The following is a 26,620-nucleotide window of genomic DNA, read 5'->3' on the forward strand; positions in this document are numbered from 1 at the left end:
GATTCCCTTAAATCCCTTAAAGCAGCAGAGGAGTTGGTCATGTTGGATAATCCCCTGCCTCTATGTGACTGCTCTATTCCATATAGCACTCGTTTTTAGAGATTCTTAAGGGTCTTAACAGTAGGTTCTAAAATTTCTCATCTCTGCATGTACTGATTGTAGAATCAGTAATCAAAGCAGTTTCTCCCATCTCCTCACTAATGTCCCCCCTTTCCCCCATAGAGAGATGTTTATTTTATTTTATTTTTTGTTTTTGTTTTTGTTTTTAATAACTTTTTATTGACAGAACCCAGGCCAGGGTAATTTTTTACAACATTATCCCTTGCACTCACTTCTGTTCCGATTTTTCCCCTCCCTCCCTCCACCCTCTCCCCCAGATGGCAAGCACTCCTATACATGTTAAATAGGTTACAGTAGATCTTGGATACAATATATGTGTGCAGAACCAAACAGTCATAGAGAGATGTTTAGGAGAGTTTACCAATAAGTTACCAATTACTTAAGTTCTTGCTGTGTGTCCCACTCCTTGTTGGATGTTGCATAGGAGACAAAATGGTAGAGAAGGAAATAATGTATAAATTATGTTACAGAGCTGTGTTCTATTCTGTATTTGGGGTTCATTATTAAATTACCATGAAACGATATTAGGGCAAACTTACTTGGGCTTTTGCCAGTTTAATATATGGTCTTTGAAAGAAGAATTGCAAATCAGTCAATAAATATGTATTAAGTACTACTATTTGCTAGGCACTATTCTAAGTTCTGAGAATACAACATAAAAGAGAAATAACTGGACCCTCAAGAAGCTTAAATTCTCCTGAGGGGTTGGGGTGAATAGTCAGGAAAGAATGGAAGGTTTCAGGCTTGTGGCACAGAAGGAGCAAAGGTGAAGAGATGAGAATGAATGTGGTATATATGTGTGTGGATCATTTTGGTTAACAGATGCTTTTCTTGTCTCTGGGGGCAGGTGCAGTTGGAGATCCAGAGAAAGTGGCGACAGCGGCGCTTGAATAACTGGTTCTGGATGCGTCCATCACTGAGTTCTTCCTTCAACAGTGGCACTAGTGGCCTTACCCACATGACTAAAGCCAGCCCTTTGGAGCAGGGCACAGGAACTGCCTGGAAAGGCAGTGTCATCTGAGGGGCTAGTGTATAGGGGAGGTATTGTTGAGAATCGGGAGCACTAACAGGCACTGGATTGTCCTGAAAAGGTATAAGAGACAGGTGTCAGTAAAGATAGGTTTCTCTGAGAGGTCATCACATTCTCAGGGAGCCATCAAAACAGGAATATCCTCCAAAGCAACAGTGATAACTACCATGTTTCCAGCCTGGGTATACTTCCTCTTGCTTTTTCCTTTCAAGTGCCAGTTCCTGATTTCACTTGGTTACTTCCTTACCTTAATTCTTGGTCCAGTCTCTATGAGATAAGAAAAGAGTTCTCCCCAAAGCAAAGAATTAGAATAGTGTTGAGTATGTGCAGAGGAAGTGACTGGGATGGAGAAGAGACTTGAAGCCATGTCATAGGAAGGATGGTGGATATTTTCAGGAAAATAATTGTTTTCAAACATTGGAAGGATTATCCTATAGAAGAGAGAGTATATTTTACCTATGTATGTGATTCCATGGGCCTAATTAAAACCAATTGGTGGAAGTTATAAATATATAAAAATTGGCTCAGCAGAAGAAACTTTTGATAAAGAAAGCTCTCCAATAACAGTGACCACTAAGCAAAAATTATAGTAGTGGAAATTTATGCACTCGGTATCAAGTTGGACTGAATGACTTTTGACAATTCTTCCTCTCTGGATTCTGTGATTTTGTCTGGAGGCAAGGGGAGAAAGAATTCATTGAGAGTAGTTGGGATGCTATCTTTAGGTCCCGGTTCCAATATTTGGACATTTGGATAAGGGAAAGTTGAAAACCAGCAGTCTATTACAATGAAGGTTCTATTTAGTGCTCCATGACCAAAGGGAAGAGAAGAAAAGGATGTGTTAATAAATCCTGACAGTATAGTGATTCATTCATTATTTATGAGGAAAGACATTTTGGGGTACTTGGAAGAAGGAATTGGGGATTTCAGGTTTCTTCTTACTCTCATAAAAATTTAACATATGGAAAGGGCAATTCACCTTTATGGACTTCTCCATCTTTCTCCTCTTCCTTACACTTAGCAGAAGAAGGGTCAGAGAAGCCTTTTGAATCATGTAATTCTTCTCCTTATCCATTCTTAACCCTTGTAAAATAGTGTAAAGAGGTAAATTTGGTCTCTAGCTTTCTTCTCCCTCCTTCCTCATCTCTCATACACCTTTTTCAGTGTCTCATGCTTCTCTCTTGAGCCAACTACTATAATCACAGTCACACCACGCCCACCATTGGAATTTACCTGTTTTGTATTCTGTACCTCACACTCTCTGGGCTGTCTAAGGTGAGAACTAATGTAGCAATCTAATAAACCGCAGGTACTGAAGTGGAAAGAGAACTGAATTTTGATTTAAAGGACGTATGGGGAAGCTAACTGGCACAGTGATGGAGCATGATTCCTGGAGTCAGGAGGACTCCATATTTTACCTCAGGCACTTGACACTTACTAGCTATGTGACCCTGGACAAATCACTTAGTCCCAATTGCCTTCCTCAACACAAACAAAAAGACAAAGGTTCAAATCCTTACTTAATATCTGTACAATTTTGGGGAGTTCATTTAATGTTATGACCAGCACAACACAAATGGGTTAGTGGCGGTTGAAAATAAGGAGATGGGGTTGCTGATAATTCAACAGAGCCATTTATTGAGAGAAATCATGTTGCTTGTATCTCTTAAACCGTATGTTACTAAGAAAGGCATTGTTTTGTAACTAACCCTGGTTTTTGTTTTCTATGATCTAACTCTGAAGCATGTTGTTAGTTTCTAAGGACTCAAACTTATGTAAAGTTCACAATGCCCCAGTAATTGTGCCAGAACTTTATGTTTTTCCATCATTTCAAGCTTAAATGCACTCTTGATTAATCTTAGGAGGAGGGGAACATCTCAGTTACTGAAGTTTCTAGCTTCCTGGGAGTTGTCTACATCTCCCCCTTTTTGTTTATTTTGGTACTCTCAAGTCTTGAAGTTTGAGATGCTGCCTGCAAACATTCTCAGAGATTCTTTAAATTATGGTTAGAAAACAGCCTATCAGAGTAGGTCCATAGATACAGATACATATAAATAAAATTACAGCAAATGCTACGAGTATTTCATGCCCAATAGCACTGAATGATCCTTGTGCTCTTTTAATCCAATCAGCAATTGTTTGGGCAATCTGGTCAGGTTCTAGATTTTCATGTGATTATCTAACATATCGGCGTCTTTTGAAGGTCTTCAATATCCAATGTAACATTTGAATTTCCCCATAATCCATTAAAGTGATTTCTAATTTTAGTCCATTCCCCTTCTGACTCATCATATTCCTTATTAATTATACAGAAATTAGTGAACCTGTAATCACATACCAATTTTTCTCTAATCCTCAATATTTCCACTTCTTGTCTTATTTTAAGGACATCCTCCCTTAATTGATTTATAGCTTCATTTAAAACTCCTTTTTGATTTTATTGCACATAGCAAATCTTTTAGAGATGTTCAGAGTAAATTAATGCAAATAATTAGCTTGAACCACTTGATTTTGAATAGTGGTTACAGACATAGCAATTGAGGCACTGGAAGCTAAAATAGAAATTAATGCAATTATACCAAAAAACAACAAATGAAATACATCTTTTCTTTTCTACTTTTGCTGAGTAAATGTTCAATGTTCTCCAAGGAATAGTCTACTCGAGTGTGATATCAGTTATCAGTCTGTATAGGTAACATATTAAATGAAGGCTTCATGATAACAAACACAATACTGGTATTAACCTTATTTCCTATGCATTCAGAAACTTTGCATTCCCTGCAAGTAATATTATAAACTCCTTCTACCTTTGTAATTGTCACTTGGCCAATTTCTCCCCACTGAAAGCATAATCATTCCCCAAACATGCCTGCACAGTAGCATTATATAATACATTCCTTTTTTCCATTGAAAATATCCTTCTAAAGGAGTGAATGGTAATGTGATTTTCCAAACCTGCTCATTCCCCTTTTGATTATTTCCCTATCAACTCAGTTTGGGGTAACGCCCATGCATATAGTGATTATAAAAGTCATATTTCTAAGATACATAAGTCTGATTCCAAATTGTGTAACAAAGTCTCTGCTCTGTTCTCCAGTCCAGAAAAGGAGAGCCAGCTTTTTCAGAGTCCCATAAGTCCCCATCTGGACAGGGTGATATATGGATTCCCCAATTAGTTGTTTCATAGTTCTGTCCCAATATATCCATAATAGTGGTTGTTAGATTGAGGAAATGTTGCATGCTTTGTGGCACCACAGATTTAAAGCCTTTTTTATACAATTGGAGGGTTGTAACATTCCTATTAGTCAAAAGCCTATGAAAAGGATCACATTTATAACAAAAATGAATAGGTTCTATTGGACTACAGCTGTCAAAGCTAGCATTTGTAGTAACACAGGGAAGGATCTTTAGTAAGTCCAGTAAATTTTAATTTAATTATTGAACTATTTGACTCCCCTCCATGCTTATTAACATCAAATTCCTTAACTAAATATTGAGATCCATTACCATACAATACAATTTCAGGAATGTATTCTCCCCATCCAACTACTCTCACCCAAGGTGGGCTTTGTATAATGCCCCAGAAGATTTTAGGTTTTCTTCTCTTAATTTAAGTTGTGCCAGCACTAGGGCCAGTTGCAGGAGCCATGCCTCTGGATTCCCCTTATGGTGCAGTCGGCCTCTTCAAGTCTTCTTTTATCTTCATGCTCTGGATAATTTGGACAGGGCGGTTACATCTGTCCAGGATCTATGTGTCTTCTTCATCTGTGGAAATACAAAGAAAACTCTGACCCCAAATTATTACCTACTCAGAGCCCCTCCAAGATCCCATTGCCATCCTTCCACATCACATATTGTGATGGGGAAGAGGGGGGAGGTGGCAGAGCTGGCCCCTTAATCATTTCTGTTCCTTTTTGAGGAAAAATGAGGTAGTGAAGGAAAAAATAACTCAGCTGGGATGTGGGACATATGATTCAATGTGAGATAATTAATAGTATATAATCCTTTAGCAAGTCTATTCTTGGGGGACTTCTCCCCCTCTTTTTGTTTATCAAGAATGACTTTCAAAGTTCTATTCTTACCCTCTACTTCTCCTGGTTTTGATAAGCAACTTTTTATAAAGTTATCCAAAGAGAGGGTATCAGAAGAGACTACCTGAGGGCCTTTCTCTTTACATACTCTTTTTTTATTAAAGCTTTTTATTTTTCAAAACATATGCGTGTACAATTCTTCAACATTTGTCCTTGCAAAACCTTGTGTTCCAATTTTTCCTTCCTTTCCCCACGCCCTCCCCTAGATAGCAAGTAGTCCAATATATGTTAAACATGGTAGAAATATATGTTAAATCTAATCCTTTACAAACTTTGTATAAGGTTTTTCCGACTGCTTTCCATTCACTGAGTTGGGGGCTGCTGGGGAACCAGAGTGCATTATTATAAACATCCTATAAAAATGCTCTTATTTTTCTTAGCCCTTACTCCCTCTTGTAACATTTAATGGTAAAAGTTAAAGATCTTTCCTTTCATTCTTCAAATCTTTAACTATTTGCCCTCCCATTGTTTTATGTCTCCGTTTGCTGCGAAAAATAAAAGATGAGCAGTGCCGGTGAGTGACCCTGCTGGAGGCCTTCCCCTTACCTTGATGTAGGTCTTTTGTCCTACGGCTACCCTGGGGGTACCAGCCACTAGAAAATCATCTTCGGTACCAATTCCCTGTCAAGTCTCTGCTTCCCTTGTGGGCTGCTTGACATGATCAGTGCCTGACAGGATCAGGACCCCATATTGGGAGCCTGCAAAACACAAAGGGGCTAGTGGCGGTTGAAAATAAGAAGACGGGGTGCTGATAATCCAACAGAGAGAAGTCATATTGCTTATATATATCTTAAAAACATATGTTACTATGAAAGGTATTGTTCTGTAACCAATCCTGGTTTCTGTTTTCTAATAATCTAACTCTCTGAAGTGTTAGTTTCTAGAGACTCAGTCTTATGTAAAGTTCACAACACCCTGGTAATTGTGCCAGAACTTTGTTTTCCCATGATTTCAAGCTTAAATGCACTCTTGATTAATCTTAGTAGGGGAACATCCCAGTTACTGAAGTTTCTAGCTTCCTGGGAGTTCTCTACAACTTAATTTCTTAGGTACCCAGTTTTCTTACATATAAAATGTAGAAATTAGACCAGAATGGTTTCCAAGATTCTTTCTAGTTCTAAATTTTGTAACCCAAATCTTAACTAATCTCCTTTTCTCAGCCATGTGCTAAAGAAAGATGAGATTCCTCCATTCCTCTTTTATCCCCACATTTGTGTGGGTGGTTTTTGTGAGGTTAAGGGAAGAAAGAGTATATAGTAGGATAATATGGGCAGTGGGTTAAATATTATGAAGGACAAGGGCTGGAAAGAAACCATCAGATTTGATGATTCAGAGTTTATTAGTCGTTATAAATAGGTGTTTCAATATATGTATACACACATAAATATAAAAATATATTCATTTTCATAGGAGGGAGACGAAGTGCTTACCTTTAGAGGAATGACTTTAATAGAGAGGCAGATTTTAGGCTAGGCATAAAAGGAGAATGATTCCAAGATTGGTGAGAAAGACTTGGGAGCAAAAAAGACTTATTGTTTCTTAAAACATACAATATGGAAGTAAATGGATGCAACCCATTGCCCAGAAGCTAAGTTCTGGAAACAGCTTTGCAGTTTGTAGAATTCAGTGTTAGGGGTGGAGGGGAGGATGCTTTTCAAAAATCACTCTTTGGCCCATACTCTCATCCAGTTTTCTCCCGAGAATGTCAGAATTTGGCTCATTGTTGCCAGCCTACCTAGGGTTTCCCCAGAACATCAAAATATAGCTCATGATTATGTTTTTATTGAAAAAAAGTAGAAGGGTCCTCAGTTCATTAGTCTTCAGGCTAATGAAGCATCAATTTCAGGGCATCCTTTATTTCGCTCAATACAGAAATGAGGAATAGATTTGCTGCTCCATGCCATGGCTCTGCTTCTTCTTGCTTCTTGACTTTGGGTCCTGTTTGGTTAAGGAACTCTTTATCTAATCTCTAGAAATGTTGATTTAGGAACTCATTACTCAACCGATGCCTCTATTTGCTGCCATCTCTGGGGCCTGTTTGGTTTCCACACCAGGAGTTCCTTTGCAGCTACCATTAGAATATGAAGTTCCTGGTTCCTTACAGTAGGTATGGGTAAGCCACATCCTGGAGCTTTACCTCAGCATAGAAATCTTTTGTCATTCATAAGTTTAGACATCTGGAACTGGAAGAGAACTCATAGATCATTTATTGCAAGCCTCTTATTTAACAGATGAGAAAACTGAGGCCCAGATCAGTTAATGATTTGTTCAAAGTCACACAGAAAAAGATTTAAACCCCAGTCTTCTTTTACATACTCCAGAGCAGTGGTTCTCAAAGTATGGACCAGAGCATCCTGGAAATCTCTGAAATCCTTTCAGAAAGTCTACAGATTCGTAATTAGTTTTTATTCTTAATGTGATCAATATCTATAACTATAAACCACATAAACAAAAACTCTTTGGACAGATCCTCAATCATTTTTAATAGGATAAAGATATTGAGAACAAGTTTGAGGACCACTGCTCCAGAGAGTTAGGGTATTTCTCTTGTTCAAGAACATAAAAGCCATACATAAGTCTAGTCATATGGGTTGTAAAGCAAACCATAGCCCATGGTTTTATTTATTTACTTATGTTTAGAGTAGTATAGTGCTAGAGGAACATGAGACTTGGTATCTGGATAGACCTGAGTTCAAATACTGCCTTAGATACTTATTACCTATGTGAGCCTGAACAAATCATTTAACCTTTCTCATGGGATTACTGTGAGGATCAAATGAAATAACATTTGTAAAATGCATTGTAAACCATAAGCTTCTATATAAATGCTATTATTCTGGGGGGTGGGGGTGGAGAAAGAATATGTAGTTCCCAAAGAGTCTAAGAATTGCTTGGATGATTGGGCTACCCAGCTCCCTAATTTATATCTAAGTTCTCAAATCAATATTTGTTCCCAAGTCTAGTATTCTAAGTGGAAGATTTTAGAGATTACACATATTCCTAATCCATAATTGTAGAATGTTCTCATAGGTATGGTTAGAGATGGTAATATAACAATTCAAAAAACCAAGAAAACTATACATTTAAAAATAAGCTAAAAAGAAAAATGCTATCACACACACACAAGGAAAAATATTTAATGCTGCTCATCCTAAATGAGCCCCAGAATTGGGGGGGACCCCTTTGGAGCTCTTGTCCAAAATGAAGTTCTAGGTTTACATGGACCAGCTTCAATCTTGGCAGGGATAAGGATTCCTACACACATGAACCCCAGGAATTTAAGTTCATTTTGTGTTTGCACTCTTCTTTTCTTTGTGTCTCTCAGCTATGGTCTTGGTCCATTTATTCATATCTGTTTCTATGGCTTTTTACTGCCAACATCTAAGAGTACAGTTTTGATTTACATGAATTACGGCTGTTTTCTTTAGTGTAGTATAAATGACTTAACCAGTACCGAGGATCATGGCTACTCTTTTTGCCCCATCAAAGAAAGAACATTAAATCCCAGATCTCCTCAGTGTTTCTGTGTTTTAAAGAAAAACATCTTCAAGCAAGTCTTTATTCTTTATCCTGTCAGCCTTGACCAAAGCATTCCTGATCACATTGTCTTCATGGGCATCTCATATCATTGGTCACTTTAGCCCAGAAGCTATACCTATATTTTCTTCCCTCCCTCTTACAGCCTATATTCTGATTGCACTCATTGTTGCCAGCCTACCTAGGGTTTCTCCAGAACATCAAAATATAGCTCATGTTTATGTTTTTATGTAGCCAATAAAAGAAACTAAAAACTCTCAGTTAATCTTCCTGTCACCCTTCCTGAAGCCCTACTCGGGAAGTTTTTTTTAAGAAAAGGAAGGAAAAAGTTCTTCTCCCCACAACAAGGTCCAAGGACACAAGTAAAACCAGAATTTGAACACAAGTCTTTTGGGTCAATCCAGTCTTCTTGGCTTCAGTACATGTTAACTGCTAGAAATTGTGGCCTTTTATAGGATTTCCCAACGTAACCAATACTGTTGATTAAAAACATTTTCTAAATTCTCTACTGAGGAAATAATTCAGCTCTCCTGCTCTCTTCACAGGCTTTCTATCAAGTTCAAGGTTAGGGACTGAAAAAAGGTGAAGAGTAGCATAAAAGGAAAAGTTCACGCTTTGGGAAGTAAGGTTGGGAAAGACACTACTCTGGCAAGTGGGAGGCCTGGATTCTAATTTTAGCCAACACTTACTTGCTGTGTGACTTTGGACAAATTGTTTCAACAATCTGGATTGTAGTTATACTGGTCAAATTGAGAAAGTATCTTTTTTCCCTTCCATAGGGGTTGTGAGAATCAGAGCGCATTTTATTTAAAATGATAAACATACCATAACAAATATGAGGTAAGCTTCATACTATTTTGGTTTGATACAAGTAGACTTCAGACTCTCTCTCACTATTACTACCTCTCTGTGGGAAAGAGAATCAGTTGATGACTCTCTAGCCTCAAGTCCTTCCTTAACTCAAAGTGGTTTTACTGACAAACACACTTAGAACTTGTATGATCTGAATTACTTTATTGAACATGACTTAGTTCTTAGTTAAAGTAAACACTGGAAAAAGTGCACATTTTTGCCTTTTGCATTTAGGAGATAGAAAATGTCTAAGTACAAATAATCATATTTTGTATTTAGAACATAGATAGAAAATGTCTGTGCATAATGTCTCTCTTGCCAGAGAGGTGAAATAAAGAGAAGTCTTTCTGCTTTAGACTCTTACCTTTACCCTAAAGCTGTCTTTTGTCATTCAGAATGCCACCAATCTCCAATCTGGTTAGAAAAACTGCCCCCAAATCCTTAATCCTTGTGAATCCCTACTCAGTTTCTCAAAGGTCCCAATCTACTAACAGTCTGACTTTATGGGAATGGTATTTTACTATCTGGTTGTAGGTAATTTCATCTTGTCTCTCCCATGATGCCATGATACAGACTACTGACAAACACTTACTATCCTTGTTCCCTGTAGTCTTCTCCCAGATTCTTCTTCTTCTTTTTTTTTTTTAAATGCACCCATATATTTATTTATAAGTGCCTAAAATAGACTAGGAGCATGGATACCTTTTCCAGACTTTTTCCCACTTCCCCAAAGGTCTTCCAAATAAATACTGAAATCAAGTAATTACTATCTTGGTTAAAAAAAAAAACAACTTATCCCAGCATAGAGCCAGCCATCACTTCCAAGAGCTCTAACAAGGCTGGTGACCAGAATGACACAGCTGGTAGAATTCAGTTGTATTAAGCTAGATCTCTGCTAGGGGTTCATAAAGGGAGGGAAAAAAAAAATGTTTGAGTACAAGTCTGAACAGAAGGGAAGAGGTTGAGATTAACCAGTACAGACCAGATGCACAGGGGGAGAGGGGAGACCTGAGGGGTAGCTATAGAAATGAAAAGAATGTCAACTGATAGGAATGAATATCATGGACTGAGGGAAATCCTTCACCCCAAACTGGCCTGGGAGGACCTAGAAAGGAGACAATGCAAAGCCAAAGAATTCAGATAAATCCCACCTGGCAAAGATGATAATCTTTACTTTCCTACCTAAGGAACCCTCCTCCTAGGAAACACAGAGAGAAACTCAATGATGGATATTAATCATTATCCAAGGTCTGACACCCAACAATTGGCAAAGTCCAGCAGGTCAAGGTATGTGTACTAATTAAGACTTCTTGCTTTTAAACAAGCTGTGCTCGAGGAATGGAAAACACTGAATTAATTTACTCTTCCATTTAAGCTGTTAGTGGAGCCTGCTTAAGCAAGCAAGCATAAACACAGCAACTCATAGGCACATACATGAATGTGTCCCTGACATTATAAGTCAGTAAAAGCCAACTCAGTGAGCAGAAACAACAATGAAACAAACACTGTTGAGCTTGATCAGAAAAGAAAAATCACCTGGCCAGCAGGTAGAAAGCAGTAATCCTACACCTGAGCCTCTTTCTCTCAGAAGTATCCCCATAGCCAGAGGCCCCAAAGAGCCTGACTATACAGTGATTGAAGTACTCCACTCCCAAGTTCAGGGATCCAATTAAATCATATCACATAAAAGTTTTTATTTAGCTCCTAATTCGTTCAAGGGACTCTAAAAACATCTTGAGTTCCAGATCAGTCACACATCTCAGAAGGCTATCAGATGGGTAACCCTCCCTTTAGGCACTCCATGGTTAGTCTACTATCGAGGAAGATGAATTACCAAAGATTTTTAAATTCTTCAATAAAAGAATCAAAGATAAATAAAAACTTTATGAAATGCATAAGGAATAAAATTCTCTCAACTTCTTTCTCCTTTCAACAATAAAATGGTTGCCAACCTTAGGAAATTTCTCCAGTTTGAATGGAAGAGGTAATTCTCAGGGAAGGATTTATCTTTTTAAAGAGTGGATGGGATCTTATCTTATAAGAAGAATGGTTAAGAATACTGAAAATTTAAGACAAGTATTTTTACTCCCATTTTCCTGTGCATTTCAGAACAAAACTGGTCTTCTGAGTTTGAATTATGGTGGGGGAAGAGGAAGAGGAAGGAAAAGGAAAGGATACAGAGATTTTTAAGAAGGGAGGAGATAAAGCAGAGGGAAGAAGAAGGCAGGATGTAAATGTAACCAAACCAGACTAAGCAGTAGTCCTTAGAAACTGCTCTGATGTATGTGTTATCCTCTTTTAATGGTGTTCCATTAAAGTCAACTGCAGAAGTTACTTCTGGAGGAAGCTTTTTGAGGTCAAAGATGAATCTTTGAAGATCTGGGCCGAGGAGGGAGGAGTTCCTCAAGAATAATCTAGCTCGAGTTATTTTTAGCAACTCAGTGAACCCTATGCTAATACAGAAAAATTTAAGTGTGAATTTCCTTTTAGAAGTCCTGCATGGAATCAACACGATTCAAATATTGTTGAGGAAAGGCAGAGAAATTAAAATTCTTTAATTAAAAAAAAAATACATTTGAAAAAGGAACTTATTGTCTTGGGCTCCCTACCTATTGAATCTAGATGGACTCTTCCCTCCCTCCCCCACTTTGTCCTCTGCTACAGAGTTGTCATCTGGGGTTTCCTTGACTGCATAGCCCAAAGGTCATGGCCAACAGGCAACCTTTCACAGGGCATCTTTCTACCCTAGAAATAAAATTTTGGAATACTATCAGCTCTTTATTTGACCCCTGCTTAAATTGTTCCCATAGCTCCAGCCTATTTAACTTAAATGCCACTTCTCTTCTGCAAAAAAACTGGCATCTGAACCTTGACTCCAAAACTTTTTCTTGAGACCTCTGGATGAATAAGAACAAGGGGTTTTGTTTTAAAAAAAAAAAAAATCAAAAGCTCCACAAAAAAATGGTATATGGCTTGAAAGAAATGAGTGGCTTTGCAGAGTCTATTTCTCTCAGGCATCAAGTAGAAGCTCATTCTCAGGAAGGAGCTCTCTCTCATTTTCTAAAAATTCTTTGGTTCATTCCACTGGTACGTGATGCTATTGATGTGAAGGCCACTGATTCCATTTAGGAAGAAGAGGAAGGAAGAGGTGAATTCACACCAAAACATCAAGGTGAAACCTGTGAAGGTGACCTGGTCCTTGAAGAGGATCACAAAACTGAAGAGACCCATAGAAGAGAAGGCAAAAGAGATTAGGATGAAGATGGAGCCCATGGCCCATTTCCGCCGAGAGTGAGCATCTTCACACACCTGGGAGACCATCAGCAGCTCCAGACCAAAGATGGCCACTACCACAGCCAGAGCCCCCATACTTCGGGCCAGGACCATGCCCACTGCCACTCCATCCACCTGGGCAAGATGCAAGTCTGTGAAGCAATTCAGCTTGCTATTATTGGTGAAGGCACAGAAGTGCCACAAGCCAAAGAGCTGATCCTTCACTAGGAGCCAGTGGCCATCACATATAGAGATAGAAGACAGGACCACAGCAAAGGCAGCACACAGAATGATCAGGGATCGGATGCATGATTCAAAGAAGGACTTGGCCGGCCTCTTCTGAGCCAGCAGCTTCTGAGCCTGGAAGACAGCAGACCACATGAAATTAGAAGTTCTACAGTCTAGCATCAGGGTCCATCTTGAGTTTTATCAAATGTGTTAACAAATATGCAAATCTTACAGCACTATGCTAGCTATAATTATTGTTGTTGCTGCTGATATTATCACCCCCAGCTCCTTCCTACTCATCGTCTCCCAAACCTGCCCGGTGTTTTTGTAGCTCCAAATCTGTGTTTCTGTCATCCCTTTTTTCTAGAATGTCCTTTTTGCCCGGCTAGGGGCAAACCTAATAAGGTCTGATGAAAAGAGAGCTGGACAGAGAATCAGACCCTAGTCTATTCCTAGCACTGGCACTAACATGTTAGGTCACTGCAGATACCATTCATAAGGCAGTAGAATTTATAGTGAAGTATTAAGCTAGTGATCCAATCTCCTCATTTTATAGCTGAGGAAAAACTGAGCTCTAGAGAGGGTAAGTTATGTATACAACATCACACAGGTGGTCAGAAATAGAGGGAGGCAATATTTAAATTTGGATCTTCTGACTTCATTTCTGTACAAGACTACCTCTTCTGGGTCTGAGCTTCAACTGTAAAATGGTTCCCCAAGGTGACCTGGGCAGAAGGTTTTTTTTTTTTCTTCTTTTTTTTAAACACAGTATTGTTGGCAGCTTGATAAAACATGATAAGAGGGAACTGGCAGCAAGGATGACTGCCTGGAAAAAAAATTGGTGTTGACTGTAAACCTGGTGGAATGAGTGAAGAAAATCAGGTTCTTCACTAGAGGGGGTTCTCTCCTACCTTCCCTCTCCATTTATTTACTCTGAGTTTCATTTAAACAAATGTTTTTCTTTTCAAAGTACACATAAACTTATGTGTACTTTAAACTCATTCTAGTTTTGTGAAATAGGTAGGGTATCATTATAGCCACCATCATCTGAGGAAACTGAATCATAAAGGGACTGTCACACGCCTGAAACCCAATTGCTATGGAACTAGCTATGAACTGATACACCCCTCTGGTCTTTGCTTAGTAACATCTTGAGGTAATAGTCATTGCTACGCTGCTAACTCCATCAGCTAAGTAACTTTGGACAATTCACTTAAGCTGTGTTGAGTGACTTGATAGGATATATGTCATCATCTCCATTTTACCTGTTTCATGGGAAGAGATAGATTTTGAAAAACCTCAAGGATTTTGATTTTTTGGCGATCTAAGAAAACCCAATATGAATTTATTATCATCATGGGATGAAATGAATGATCTCTAAAATCTTTCAAACTCCAAATCCTATGATTATTGTAATAGATAGTAGGCTCCATGAGGGCAGGGGCAATCTTTTGCCTCTATTTGTATCTTCAATACTTAGCATAGAGCCTGTCACATACTGGGTGGCTAATAAAGGTTGACTGATTGACCTTCAAATCCATTTCAATCATGGACAGAGAAACCTTTCACCCTTAAAGACAGCTCCATCAGCAAAACATACTGCTCCACCTGTCCTAGGTAAAGAAAGGACTTTAGTCTTCAGGGCTATCCAATACCAGAAAGAGCTATTCAGTGTTTTGTTTTTAAAGAATCACTGAATTTTCAAGTTAACAGGGAAATTAAATGATTAATGATCTAATTATTTCTCTTGCTTCTGAGGTAGGCTATATTCAAACCTCTTTATCCACCAAAAAAGAAAAAAGTATCCTTAAATTTCTAATCCCTATTCCCCCTGCCCCCAAATTACTTTAAATTTTATCAAGGTTCCTTATGATTCTAATACTCTGTGGTTCCACTATAATAACTAAACCGAAAGAGTGGGAATTACTTCTAGTCATCCATGATTTTGATTTCTCTGTGCTCTGGATCCAAAATTATGGTAACTTGTAGAACTACTAGATTGCTAACATCTGATTTTCTTTTGAAGAGTTAATAATAAAGAAGGAAGTTGGCTAAAAAAGCAAACTTGGGTGTTCTCTTATTAAACATAATAGCAAAGCAAATCCCATGATTTTAGAAAAAACATTTTTGGAACTGCAATTGAGGCTGGGAGAGAGAAGGAAAACTGTTCAGAGAACATGATCATTGCCCTAACCTTGGAGTATCAGCCATCCCAATACCCACTGCAAGCACTAGATCTTGTGTTTTCTGAAATCATCTTTCTTCCACAGCAGTTATTCCATAATGTTGTACAACTTCAAAAAAAAAAAAAAGTCCTTTATTTTCAATTAGAAAATCCTTTTAAAAAAATCAGATTATGTTTTCCAAAGATTCGAATACTTGAAATTTTCAAAACACATTATCTTGTTTGTTCCACAGAAATATTGTGAAATAGGTAGGGCAAGTAATAATTGTTCCTATTTTATAGATGAAAAAACTAAGATCCTGGGCCTCAGAAAACTTGAAGGTCACTCAGCTAGTTAAGTGGGAAACAAACCCAGGTGTTCTCGTTCTCTCTCTCTCTCTCTCTCTCTCTCTCTCTAAAAAGGCAGTATCTACTTGAGCCACTTTGAAGGGGCTTCAAAGAAGGGTGGGATTGGGGAGACGGATATATATAACAGAATATAACAAGGAAAGAAAGGCTTACTGTCTCCAAGTTTAAGGCCTTTACCTGCAATTCCTGAACCATGTCTACTTCATAAATGGATCTCTCTGTATCAGAGCCTCGAGTACTTTTACAAATTCTTTTACCTGAACCAATTGACCAAAGTAGGAAAGGCAAATATGTTTTGGTTATGACAGGAGAAAGTGGAAGGGGTTAAAATTTTTTTTTAAACTAAAAATGTAAATTTTTAAAATATAAATAAAATACCCATCTTTATATTAGGAGTCCCTAGCAATTAGATACTATTCTGAAATGCAGAAAAAGAAACTCAGAATATCTGGCAAGAGTGTAAGCAAACAGCAGTAGAGGTAAAAAAATATATATTTGGCAAAAACTTTTCAGGGAATCCTACCACAGCTGTCGCATTGTAGGGAAGGATTAAGTCATCTTCGGAGTATATGTACGAAATTTGACTCAGCTTTTCCAACTTGGTGTCTCTTTGCCTTTTTTCTAATACAAGCCATTTTACACTTCCTTTTTCTGGGGAAGCGTTCTCAATAGCTAGGGCTATCCCTAAGAGCCGGGAGACAGAGGTCTGATGGAATTTCTGCGGGAAGGGCAGGCAGAGAATAGAAGAGACAAGTGTCCACCTCCCGAACCTGCAATTCCAAGTTTTTTTTCCCGCTCCTTTCCAGTCCTCAAGCTGCACTAGAGCAGAAATTGACTCAAAATTAGGAACCAAAGGCTGAGATCCAGGCGTAGATAGGATAAATCTGGACTGTCTCCGGCTATAGGCAGCGGAGAAAGTTACCTCCAAGGCCAACTTGGGGACCAGGTCAAACCAAATTGGTCTGCAACAGGGTGGCGGTGGGGAAGGGCAGTACGCCTCTGCCCAGCCTCCGGGATTCCGGAGAGTACTGGAGACGCATGCCGGAGCTCGGAAGAACACCGAGACCCCCAGCTTCTCAGTAGGAGACTCCCGTGCCCCCGGCCAAAGTTTCTTGCGGGATCTCCCTCTCGGGGTCCCCTCCCGAATACCTGAACCGCGATGGCCGTCATGCTGCCAGCAAGAGCGAACTCAGCTGATGGACAAAGCAGCCTCGACTCCTTCGCAAAGGCCAAAGTGCCTCCGGCAGCTGGCTGACTAGCAGCTACCACACGTCGGGTGAGAGTAGGTGGAGTCAAGACTCGGGAGGCTTGGGGCAAGAGGAGGGAAGGGTGGTTAAAAACAGAGCAATTAACCCCAGGCTGGTTGCATCGCCCCGCCCCAGGCTACCCTAGGCTGCTCCCCTTACGCTGAGTCAGCTAGTGAGGTCCCGAGGAATCCCGAGAGATGTTGGGGGAGGGCGATCCTGAGGTCGATGAGTTTTGGAGAAGTACATCCGCGGACAAGGAATGGGGGAGCTGGACCAGCAAAGCGGACCGTTAGGGAACTGGGGAAGAAGGCTCTGGGGAGAGTGAGGCTGCGCTCCCGCGGCTGATATATTTGCGGTCAGTAGGAAGGTGTCCCGTACTTACTAATGTGCCACCTTGAACTAGGTCTCGGGTTTCACTTGTGGGTCTGGTCTCCCCCACTGGAGTATAAATTCCTCGAGGGCAGGCAGGCGGGTAGCGGAAAAGGCTAGAGACCAGAAACTCAACCCTGTTTCTTTTTCTTGAAAGGAGGTGTGTAGTTGTGTGTAGTTGAAGGTGGGGTGGGTGGAGAAAAGAAAAAATAACCTTTTCTGTATAGTGGGGACAAAACAGCGGAGATATGAAGGTGCTTTTTTTTTTTTAAAGGTCCGTCCCATTCCACCTATTTAGGCAGTCACTCGGTGGTAGATGCTGGAGATACAAAGATTGAAGGCAATCTCTGTGATCCAGAGTCTAATTGCAAAATAAAAGTGCTCAAATAACTATGTTAGGAGGGAAGTGCAAATGAGGTATCCCGGCAAAGTACTGTTTAGGAATTTGAGATGAGAGGTAATTTTCAACTTTGGCTGAGGGACAGGGGTCAGAGGCAGCATGTGAATTGGGCTTTGAATAAATGAAGACACGTCAACTGATAAATTTAGGTAAGGTGGAGTAAGGAGACCATTTCCGCATGGAAAATTATGTCAGCAAAGATAAAAAAGAAACAGGAAAGAGAGCCTAAAGAAGGGACAGAAGATAGTCTTTGGTTCCAAAAGAGAAATATAAAAAGTGATGGAATATAAAGTTAAGCGTTTTAGGGAACCCGAGATTTAACTATCCAGACCTTGATGGGCAATGGACATTCACCTCGGGCTCTTAGAAGTAAAAGTGGCAAGATCAGAGTGGGGTTTACTGAATGGTGATTACTGAAACTAAATACTGAATAGTATTGAATAAGCATCGAATAAGTACAGATCACTCAAATAGTCAAGAATTGGATCCACCACAGGTCTTGGGAGGAGTCTCACTTATTCATTGAGCCTAGATTGACTTAGATTGACATAAATATAAATAGGGATTGTTTCTTTTTTGGCCAGAAAAATCTCCGGCTATTCTTCTTCCAGGTTGAGATACACATGTACACACACACACACATTGACTAGATAAGAGATCATTGACTGCCTAATTTCTTACCTAACTTAAAGAACGTTGCCTCAATCAAATTGAGACCAATTAAAGGTTTTCCAATGAGTGGAGGGCCGTCTGCACTCTTGTTCTGTATCTTGCCGTTGGGCCCAGATGGCTATGGAGGAGAGAGTGAGGCTGGTGATTTGGCTTAGCCCTCCCTCTCTTAAATCCAAATTCACTTCCATGGCTTGGTATCACTTCCTGAAGTCTTGGTCCTGTTGAATAATGAATGACAAACAACAATTGAATGGGGGATGGACTAAAAGCAGCCAGACTGATTAGGAGTTTATTTGGCCAGAAGTGATAGGGATCTGAAAAGGGTGATTACAATATGAATGCAGAGAGGAGGTACTGGATGCCAGAGATTTGACTGAGGTAGAAAGGACTTTATGTTTGAATGAGGAAGAGGGAGAACTATTGAAGATTTCAAAGTTTTGAGATTCTTTGGAAAGATACGTGAGCTCTGGTTTTACCCTAACTACACCTGGATACCACCTCTCAGTTTTCTCCTCTAGCCTTTTTTCAATCTTTCCTTAAAGGGTGACTAGTTGAGCTCCTTTGTGATCTCATCTGGGATTTTCTTGGCAAAGAAACTGGAGTCGTTTTGCCATTTCCTTTTCCAATTTATTTTATAGATGTGAAAACTGAGGCAAATAGCGTTATGATTTCCCCAGGGTCATAGAGCTAGAAAATGTCTGATGCCCCATTTTGAATTCCTGATGAGGAGTCTTCCTAAATTCAAAGGCCTTCTCAATCTGTTTACACTTAACAGCCTTCTTAATTTTCCCCCCAAGGAACGTAAATTCCCTAAGGGCAGGGTCAGTCTTTCTTGTTGGTATTTGAATCCCCAGCAATTAGCATAGTGCAATGAATACATTCCCTGTCTTTATCTGTGTGTCTGTCTTTGTGGGTGTGTCTCTGACTCTGTCCTTGAGTGTGAGTCTGTCTTTCTTCTTGTCTCTCACTTCCCACATTCCCCCTTCTTGACTGTTGTATAGGACATGGATGTCACCATTCTCCAAACTCTCTTTATCTCAGGAGATTTAACAAACTGTAACACAGTATAGCATTTAGTCCTTTAAATCCTTCTGGTACCCTTTTCTACTATTTATTATATAAATGAAAAAGTTCTGTATACAATGACATACATATACACAAAAGCCTCCTGTTAGGAATATTCTTAACATTTAGGCAAAGGAGTGGCTCTCTGCCTAAATTTAATTTATGTTTATCTTCAGTTAACCTCTGTTCTCTATGATTCAAGCAAAATTCAGGTTACCAGTCTGAGTAAAGTGAACCAAGTGTGTTACTTGTTAACTTGTTTGTTGATAGGTATAGGGAGGGGAAATTGGGGAAAACACAGATCTTTTCTTAGAACTTTCCTTTGTCCTTGAATAATGGGTACAAGGGCAGCTTCAGCCTGAATCTTCTGTTCTGTGATGCCTGTAAGGCCAATGGCCCTCTAAGATCTCTCCCTTCTTTGCCCAAATTCAGCCTTTTTTTTTTTTCTTCCCCCTCTTCTTTCTCTTTCCTCTGCTGAGCCTTGGCTACTGATTATTTCCAACTTAGCCCTTGAAGTCTCCCACTCATTCCTGTGTGCCTTTATTGTCTTAGTCTCTCACTGAAAAACAAACAAACCTCCATCCTTAAAGTCCCTACTTCCCTAGCTTTCTTTGGGAGTAGGAAGAAATTCTACTCCCAGGGCCTTTGGTGACTTAGAGGCTCTTCCCCTCCCTCCCCCCCCCAAAAAAAAAAAAAATCCAAGTTTTATCAGAATGGCTTTTACATATCTAGCTTAATTTTCTGTCTTTTCCGGGCCAATGTGTTTCTCTGTGATCCCAGGGCACCCTGGGGGAAAGGTAGCAACACCCACTCTGGATTATTCTGGGGCTTTTTGGTTTCATTTCCATTCTCTGCCTGTATTGCTGTTGGAGAAGATGATATTCTATTAGTGGATGATCCTTGATAGAAAGGAGAACTGGGGACTTTTCCTGTGGGTGTCATTCACCTTGGTGATATGGTAGAGACACTGGATCTGGATTAAATTCTGGTTCTGATACCAGCTCTGAATTTCTAAAATGGCACTTCACTCAGTACTCTCCCCATTCCCACTCCCTCCAAAAGGGGACATTAACTCTCCTGGCTCTTCACCTCCCAGGGTTCTTGTAAGGAAAGTGGCTGGTAAACTTTAAAGCTGCATATATTATTAGCTAGGTGCCCTGGGGATCATAGTATCTATTTTGTACAGGCATTGAGATATGAATCTTAAGAAAAGTGTTAAGTATAGTAGGCTCCTTTATTTATTTAAATATATTAATTTAGAATTAATATTATTTAAGAATCTTCATTAAGAATATTTATTTAATAATAGTAGGTTCCTTTATTCAACAAACATTTCTCAAACACCAGTCCATTTCCTCAAGGGCATTATATTTTATAGGGCTGGCATTCCTTATTTTCTAAAGCTCAGTGTTGGGGCCTGAATGCAGGTGAAAGGAGAGGAGAAATCATGATTTCTTCAAAGAACTTCCATTCTGATGGAGGACACAGTCCGCTTACCTTGGGGAGCTCCTGCTCTGATGGAAGAAGCATTTTCAAATCAGTTCATTATTATTACAGATGGACAAGATATGACAAGTATTTAGGGATCATGGACTTTGATGACTGTATTAGAAAAAGTATGACAACCCCATTCCCCAAGGGAATTATAATATGAGAGGGCTTTGCCTGGGGGGTGGGGGTGGGGGTGGGGATGGGTTATAGTATTAGGAAGGGAAACAGTCTCTGGGAGACTCAGGATAAAGGGAAAACAAAATGTATATAAATACCAGAGGCTTCTTGTGGCCGGGCAATCTAGTTGTGGGTAAGCCACATACTAGAGATATGGGAAGGATATCAAGGGAATAATGGTATCAGTTTTTATAGTTACCTGGTAAGGACACCTTGGTGCCAGGGTGAATAACTCTTTCAACTACCTTTTATTACTGACCTCATTAACAGCTTTACCTACCTGTCAAATCCATGGAGCCAGTCGCTGAATTTCCTTTTCCCCAACTGCCTCCACCTTCCCTCACCCCTATCTCTTTGCTGATTTTTTGCCAATTTCCTTTCCTCATTGATTTTCTTTTTCCTTGCTATCATTTCCTTGCTCCCACTCCACCTGTATCTTTCTGCCACAAAGTCTGATCTCTCTTGCTTAAGAAATGCTACGTGGAACTTGTTTACCATACCTTTTCTGAAACAGTTTTCTCTTTCCTAACCCCAGGCGTTTCTTTCTCTTTATTTCCCTGGGCCACTGGGGTCACAAGGTGACATTTCTGCTGTGAGTTGCAAAAATGACCTGAGTGAATGATCCAGATTCTGCCTGTTTGGGTTGGCTTCTGATGTTGTCACAATTAAGGTTTGAGGAAGCCTTAATGAGGAGTGATAGAAAAGAGAAACAATGTGTTTTCCCAAACTTTACTCAAAAACCCATATTCTATAAACTGAATTCTATTTTTTCCCTCGAGCTTTTTAAAAAAAATAAAAATGTTTGTTTTTCATTACGGCTTGTTGGCTATGAAAGTTAATCTAACACAGTTCTTTGCATCTAATATTTATCAATCAACAAGCCTTGGTAGAACACATACTATATCAGAAACTCCCCATTCCCTAGACACAGATATTCTAATGAAGACAGCTAGTACATGCAGTGTTAAATACTAATAATTGTTTGTCCTTTGTTCTTGAAGAGAACTATGGCATCTGGGAGGTGATGCCTTGATATGCAAGTGATTAGGTTTTAAATGATGGAGGCTATGGAAGGTCTCCTGACTCAGTTTCCCCTCCAGAACCATCTGGGTCCAGTGGCCAGATATAGATGACCCTGAGTGCAATGGAGACCTCCTTTAAAGCTAAATTTAAGCTAAGCTTCAGTTTGAGTTAAGCCTCATCCATTCAGTGATTAAGAATAAGTAGAAATTGAGGCAGAGAATGGCCTCTTTCACCACCTCTCCCTCAAAAATAAATAAATAATTAATTAAATCTGGGAGGGGAAGACCCTTGGGCCTAAACAAACCAGACAGGGAGCAGAGGGAGCTCCCAAGTTGGGAGGAATCAACAAAAGGCCTGATGGCCTAAAAGGTGGTGCTTGGGCTGCTTCTTAAAAGGAAAGCATTCAGTGAGGAAAAGGTGGTGGATTCTGGGCATAGGGAATGAAGGTTATAGAGTGGGAAGGTGGAGGGAAGATAAGTTTGGCTGAATCAAAGAGTGCTCCAGGGAGAATGATGTACAATGAAACTTGATAGATCTGGGCCAGTTGTAAAAAGATTTAGAGCTAATTAATATGTGACTATGTTATCTATATTATATTCAACCCTAGAGGTAACAGAGAGCTACTAGACTTTAGTAAGTAGGGACTTGAAATGGTCAGATTAAGGAAAATCATTTTGACTAGTTTGTGGAGGATGGATTGGAGTGGAGAGGGATTTGAAGCAAGAAGGCCAATTAGAAGTCACCAGGCCAAGCAAGAAGTGGTAAAAACCAAAAATAGAGTGGTGGTGGTGTGGAGTAGAGAAAAAGAGTTAGATATTTGAGATATAGAGGTAGAAGCAGTGAGATTAGCTATTCATTGAATATTTTGGGGAAAGGAGAGTGAAGCATCAGGGATTTAGTAACCTGAGTGATTTGGGGTATATCTTTGACAAGACAGGAAGAAAATTTGTTTTTGCAGGAAAAATAATGAGTTGTTTTGGATGGGCTGAGTTTGAGATGTCTTTTTCAGTTGTTCCTAGACCCTTCCCTCTGTATTGGAGGTGCTCTTCCTTTCACCCCTTCAGAAAGCTTCCACCAGGATTTCTTCTTTCACTTTGGCGTGAGCTGAAGAGTGGCTCTTCAACTTCACAAGGTCAATCCCTGTATGTACCTTTGATCTCAAATCCTCCCTTTCTTTCCAGCCGACTATCCCTATTTTCTTTTCTTGCTGGTTCCTCTGCTGCCTACAGACACAAAGATATTTCTAAGATATTTCTACCAACCCAGCCCATCCTCCTTGCTAGCTTTCCCTTTCTCTTTTCCCATTCTCAATGAAACTCCTTTAAACTCCTTTAAAAAACTCTCCACACATTCTGGTCTTCTACTTTCTCTTTTTTTACTTTTTTTCTAAAACTCTGAAATCTGGCTTCCAAACTCATCATTAAACTGTAACTATTCTCTCCAAAATGACAGTAATCTCAAATGCCAAGTATGATTGATGGCCTTTTCTTAGTCCTAATCATTCACTGTCTCAACAGCATTTGACATTGTTGATCAAGCTCTCCTCCTGGAGATCAATTCTCTCTTCTCTCTATTTTTTTTTGACATTGCTCTCTCTTGCTTCCCTTTTCTGTCAGAGTATTCAGACTCCTTTGCTGGATCTTCATCCTTGTCAGTCCACTCATCCACTCACTATCGGTATCCTCCAAGACTCTGACATGGGCCTTTCTCTCTTTTTTACCTATTCTATCTCGCTTTGGTGTCTTCATCAATTCCCATGAATTCTATTCATTTATTTTTTTTGTTTTCCTTCCTTCCTTTATTTATAATCAATAAGCATTTTTTAAAATGTTAATATCTATTTTCCCAATTACTTTTAAAAAACAATTTTAATTTTTTTTCTTTTTCCTACTCTTATTTTTTTCTATTTCTATTTCTACTTCATCATTTTCTGCCTCTTCTATTTTTCCTTCATCATCTTCTATTACTACTACTTCATCTTCTAATGCTTTTTCTATTACTACTACTTGTGTGCGGCCACAATAGTATTCCATCACAATCATATACATACAAATCTCTCCCTCCCTCCTGATTTATCCTCCTCATTGACAAGACAGGCAATTTGATACAGGTAATTCACATGTGGTCTTGTAAAACATTTCTGCTGATGCATTTTTCTCGGAGATCACCCATATATATTTTTAGTTATTTATATGTTGTCTCCCTCATTAAAACGTGAAGTCTTGGTAGGGAATTATTCTACCCCTATTTGCATTTCTAGCATTGAACTCAGAGCCATCTACACAGACTTTCCCATTGTCTGAGACATCCAATTTACTTTGTCTATTACAGAGGTCCTCAAACTTTTTAAATAGGGGGCCAGTTCACTGTCCCTCAGACTGTTGGAGGGCTGGACTATAGTAAAAACAAAAAACTTTGTTTTGTGGGCCTTTAAATAAAGAAACTTCATAGCCTTGGGTGAGGGGGATAAATGTCCTCAGTTGCTGCATCTGGCCCGTGGGCCATAGTTTTTCCCATTTAATCCCCACAACAGCTCAGTTAAGTAAGTGCTGTAATTATTTCCATTTTAGACTTGAATACACTGAGGCAGAAATTAAATGATTCTAGTAGATGTTGGACTGAAGTTGAAGGGAGAGCCTAGGACTAGATATATAGATCTATGAGTCATCTGCATAGAGATGATAATCAGAACCCAGGAGAGCTGATGAGGAGACTAAGAAATGACAGAGAAGAGAAAATGGCCTAGGACAGAGCCTGGAGGAATAGCTAACAAAGGGTGTGCACTTAATAAATGTATTTAATTGAACTGAATTTGTTAGAACTCAATAGGAATGGTGCAGCATAATGTAAGAAGAGGTAGCATCAGGGGGAGAACACTACTCCACTCTTCTCCCATCACTCTACACTTTAGGTACATTAGTCCAACCATCTGCTCATTTATACATACTACCTTTAATCATTTTATACACACTACTCACACAGAATAGCAATTTATATGTCACTGTTAATAGTATAATTATCTCTTCCATATTGAGAGGGTTAGAGGCATGGCACCCTACAATTCTGGAAAATACATGTAAAATTTTTTTTGTCCCTCCCTCTATTACCAAAGAAGAAAATGGAATTATTATGGTATTAAAAGATAAAATATATTGCTATTATAGAATACTATGCATATATATTTATGTGTTTCTAAATCTTTTGTGTGTTGTCTACAGCTTCTACAAAACTTCCCTAAAATTCCCATTTAATTTCTTAGGCCAACCTGTATTAAATATATATTAAAACTGCAATGGGGAAAGTCACAACGTAGGATAATGTGTTATTAGTGCTGTTGCTTTTACACTATAAAATAAAAAAGCATTCCTTAGTTAGTTTGGGATTCTCTCCATCTTAGATTGAATTAGATAAATAGATGGATGATATGCATAACTGTGTTGGAATCCCCTCAAAGGGACTCATGAGTTGATTGTTAAATTTTTAATGTGAGCATTTCTACTTAAGAACCTGGCAAATACTACCACTCAGGACTCGATTTATTGTTCTATTGATTGTGTAGACTTAACTGATGGAGAAAATGTTAATAATGCAAATTAAACTTAAAACTGTGTCCTTCCTAGGTTTTCTTTTTGGAGAGCTAGTTGTTAAACACATGTTGTGATTCAGTCATTTCAGTTGTGTTCAATTGTATGTGACCCCATTTGGGTTTTTTTTTTGTTGTTGTTGTTGTTTGTTTTTTTTTGGCAAAGATACTGGGGTAGTTTGCCCTTTCCTTCTCTCGCTCATTTTACAGATGAGGAAACTGAGGCAAGTAGGGTTAAATGACTTGCCCAGCTTGCAAAGTGTCAGATTCAAACTCAGGAAGATATTCAGGTCTGGCGTTCTATTCACTATACCATCTAGGACTGTCTCTGTTAAACATTCATCAGATTATATGTGGGTGTGTATACATACATGTGCATATGAATATATGAATATACATATACGTGTGTATACACATATGATTATATGTATGTATGAGAATAAATGTGGCCTATTGCAATTGTCTCCAAAATAGGAACTGGGCTGGTGGAAAACAGGTTCCATTCCCAATGTAAAAGGTGGAAAGACAGGTTCCATCCCATTCTCATCATAGGAGTCAGTAGTGGGGCTTGTAGCCAACACAAGCTCACCTATGCTTATCCCTCAGTATTTCCTGCATGTGCAGATTCTCTTTCTCCTGTGCTGAGCCAGGTGTGGTTCCTGAGGCTGTTATAATCTCAACTCTTTGCCACCTACTGCAGCTGTGCAGAGGCCTTGGCAAAATTTCATCTTAAAATCCTGCTTCTAGATCAGATCAGGCACTGGACTTGGAATAAGTTACAGATGAATAGAGTCCAGTCTGCCCTGTTTAATTTTGTGTGCAACAGAGTGAGTCACACAGGATAAGCAAGAAGATCATATTTTGATCTGAACCAGATATGTCATTACATCCCTCTCCCTAGACCCACTCCTTTTCCAGCCTTCTGTTAC

The 26,620-nt window shown here is 39.2% G+C and overlaps 2 protein-coding genes and 1 long non-coding RNA gene across 5 annotated transcripts in view; 1 reads left to right on the forward strand and 2 right to left on the reverse strand.

Annotated features, from left to right (window-relative positions):
* Positions 1-3,189, forward strand: part of SCTR (secretin receptor) — an 82,702-nt gene extending 79,513 nt beyond the window's left edge. Inside the window, exon 13 of the mRNA XM_023499167.2 lies at positions 968-3,189. Within this exon, the coding sequence (XP_023354935.1) occupies positions 968-1,141 (174 nt within the window). The 3' untranslated portion in view covers positions 1,142-3,189. The remainder of the gene's footprint in view (positions 1-967) is intronic.
* Positions 3,190-3,480: 291 nt separating this feature from the next.
* Positions 3,481-7,631, reverse strand: LOC116422403. 2 transcript variants are annotated; one of them, XR_004233016.1, is made up of 3 exons: positions 6,672-7,631; positions 5,788-5,939; positions 3,481-4,915 (listed from the first exon to the last, which is right to left on the reverse strand). It is a non-coding gene; the product is annotated as an uncharacterized LOC116422403 (long non-coding RNA). The 2 variants fall into 2 exon arrangements; XR_004233015.1 differs by having other exon boundaries at positions 5,788-7,631.
* A 2,016-nt stretch (positions 7,632-9,647) lies between these two features.
* Positions 9,648-17,244, reverse strand: TMEM37 (transmembrane protein 37). 2 transcript variants are annotated; one of them, XM_031959957.1, is made up of 3 exons: positions 17,071-17,244; positions 16,814-16,971; positions 9,648-13,263 (listed from the first exon to the last, which is right to left on the reverse strand). In XM_031959957.1, exons 2-3 carry the CDS (start codon positions 16,832-16,834, stop codon positions 12,691-12,693), a joined length of 594 nt encoding a protein of 197 aa, XP_031815817.1. In that variant the 5' UTR covers positions 16,835-16,971; positions 17,071-17,244; the 3' UTR covers positions 9,648-12,690. The 2 variants fall into 2 exon arrangements, with proteins under 2 accessions (XP_031815817.1, XP_003763842.1); XM_003763794.4 differs by lacking the exon at positions 17,071-17,244 and having other exon boundaries at positions 16,814-17,033.
* Between the last annotated feature and the right edge of the window lie 9,376 nt (positions 17,245-26,620).

Source organism: Sarcophilus harrisii, chromosome 3, assembly GCF_902635505.1.
Source record: "Sarcophilus harrisii chromosome 3, mSarHar1.11, whole genome shotgun sequence".
In the NCBI taxonomy this organism is placed as follows: domain Eukaryota; kingdom Metazoa; phylum Chordata; class Mammalia; order Dasyuromorphia; family Dasyuridae; genus Sarcophilus; species Sarcophilus harrisii.

What these genes read in the sequence shown, in the direction of transcription:
- TMEM37 (XM_031959957.1), bottom strand. Translation starts at nt 16,834, where the DNA reads ATGACGGCCATCGCGGTTCAG. An exon ending in TGACGGCCATCGCGGTTCAG is followed by an intron (nt 13,264 to 16,813) that starts GTATTCGGGAGG and finishes GCTGTCTTCCAG; the next exon opens with GCTCAGAAGCTGCTGGCTCA.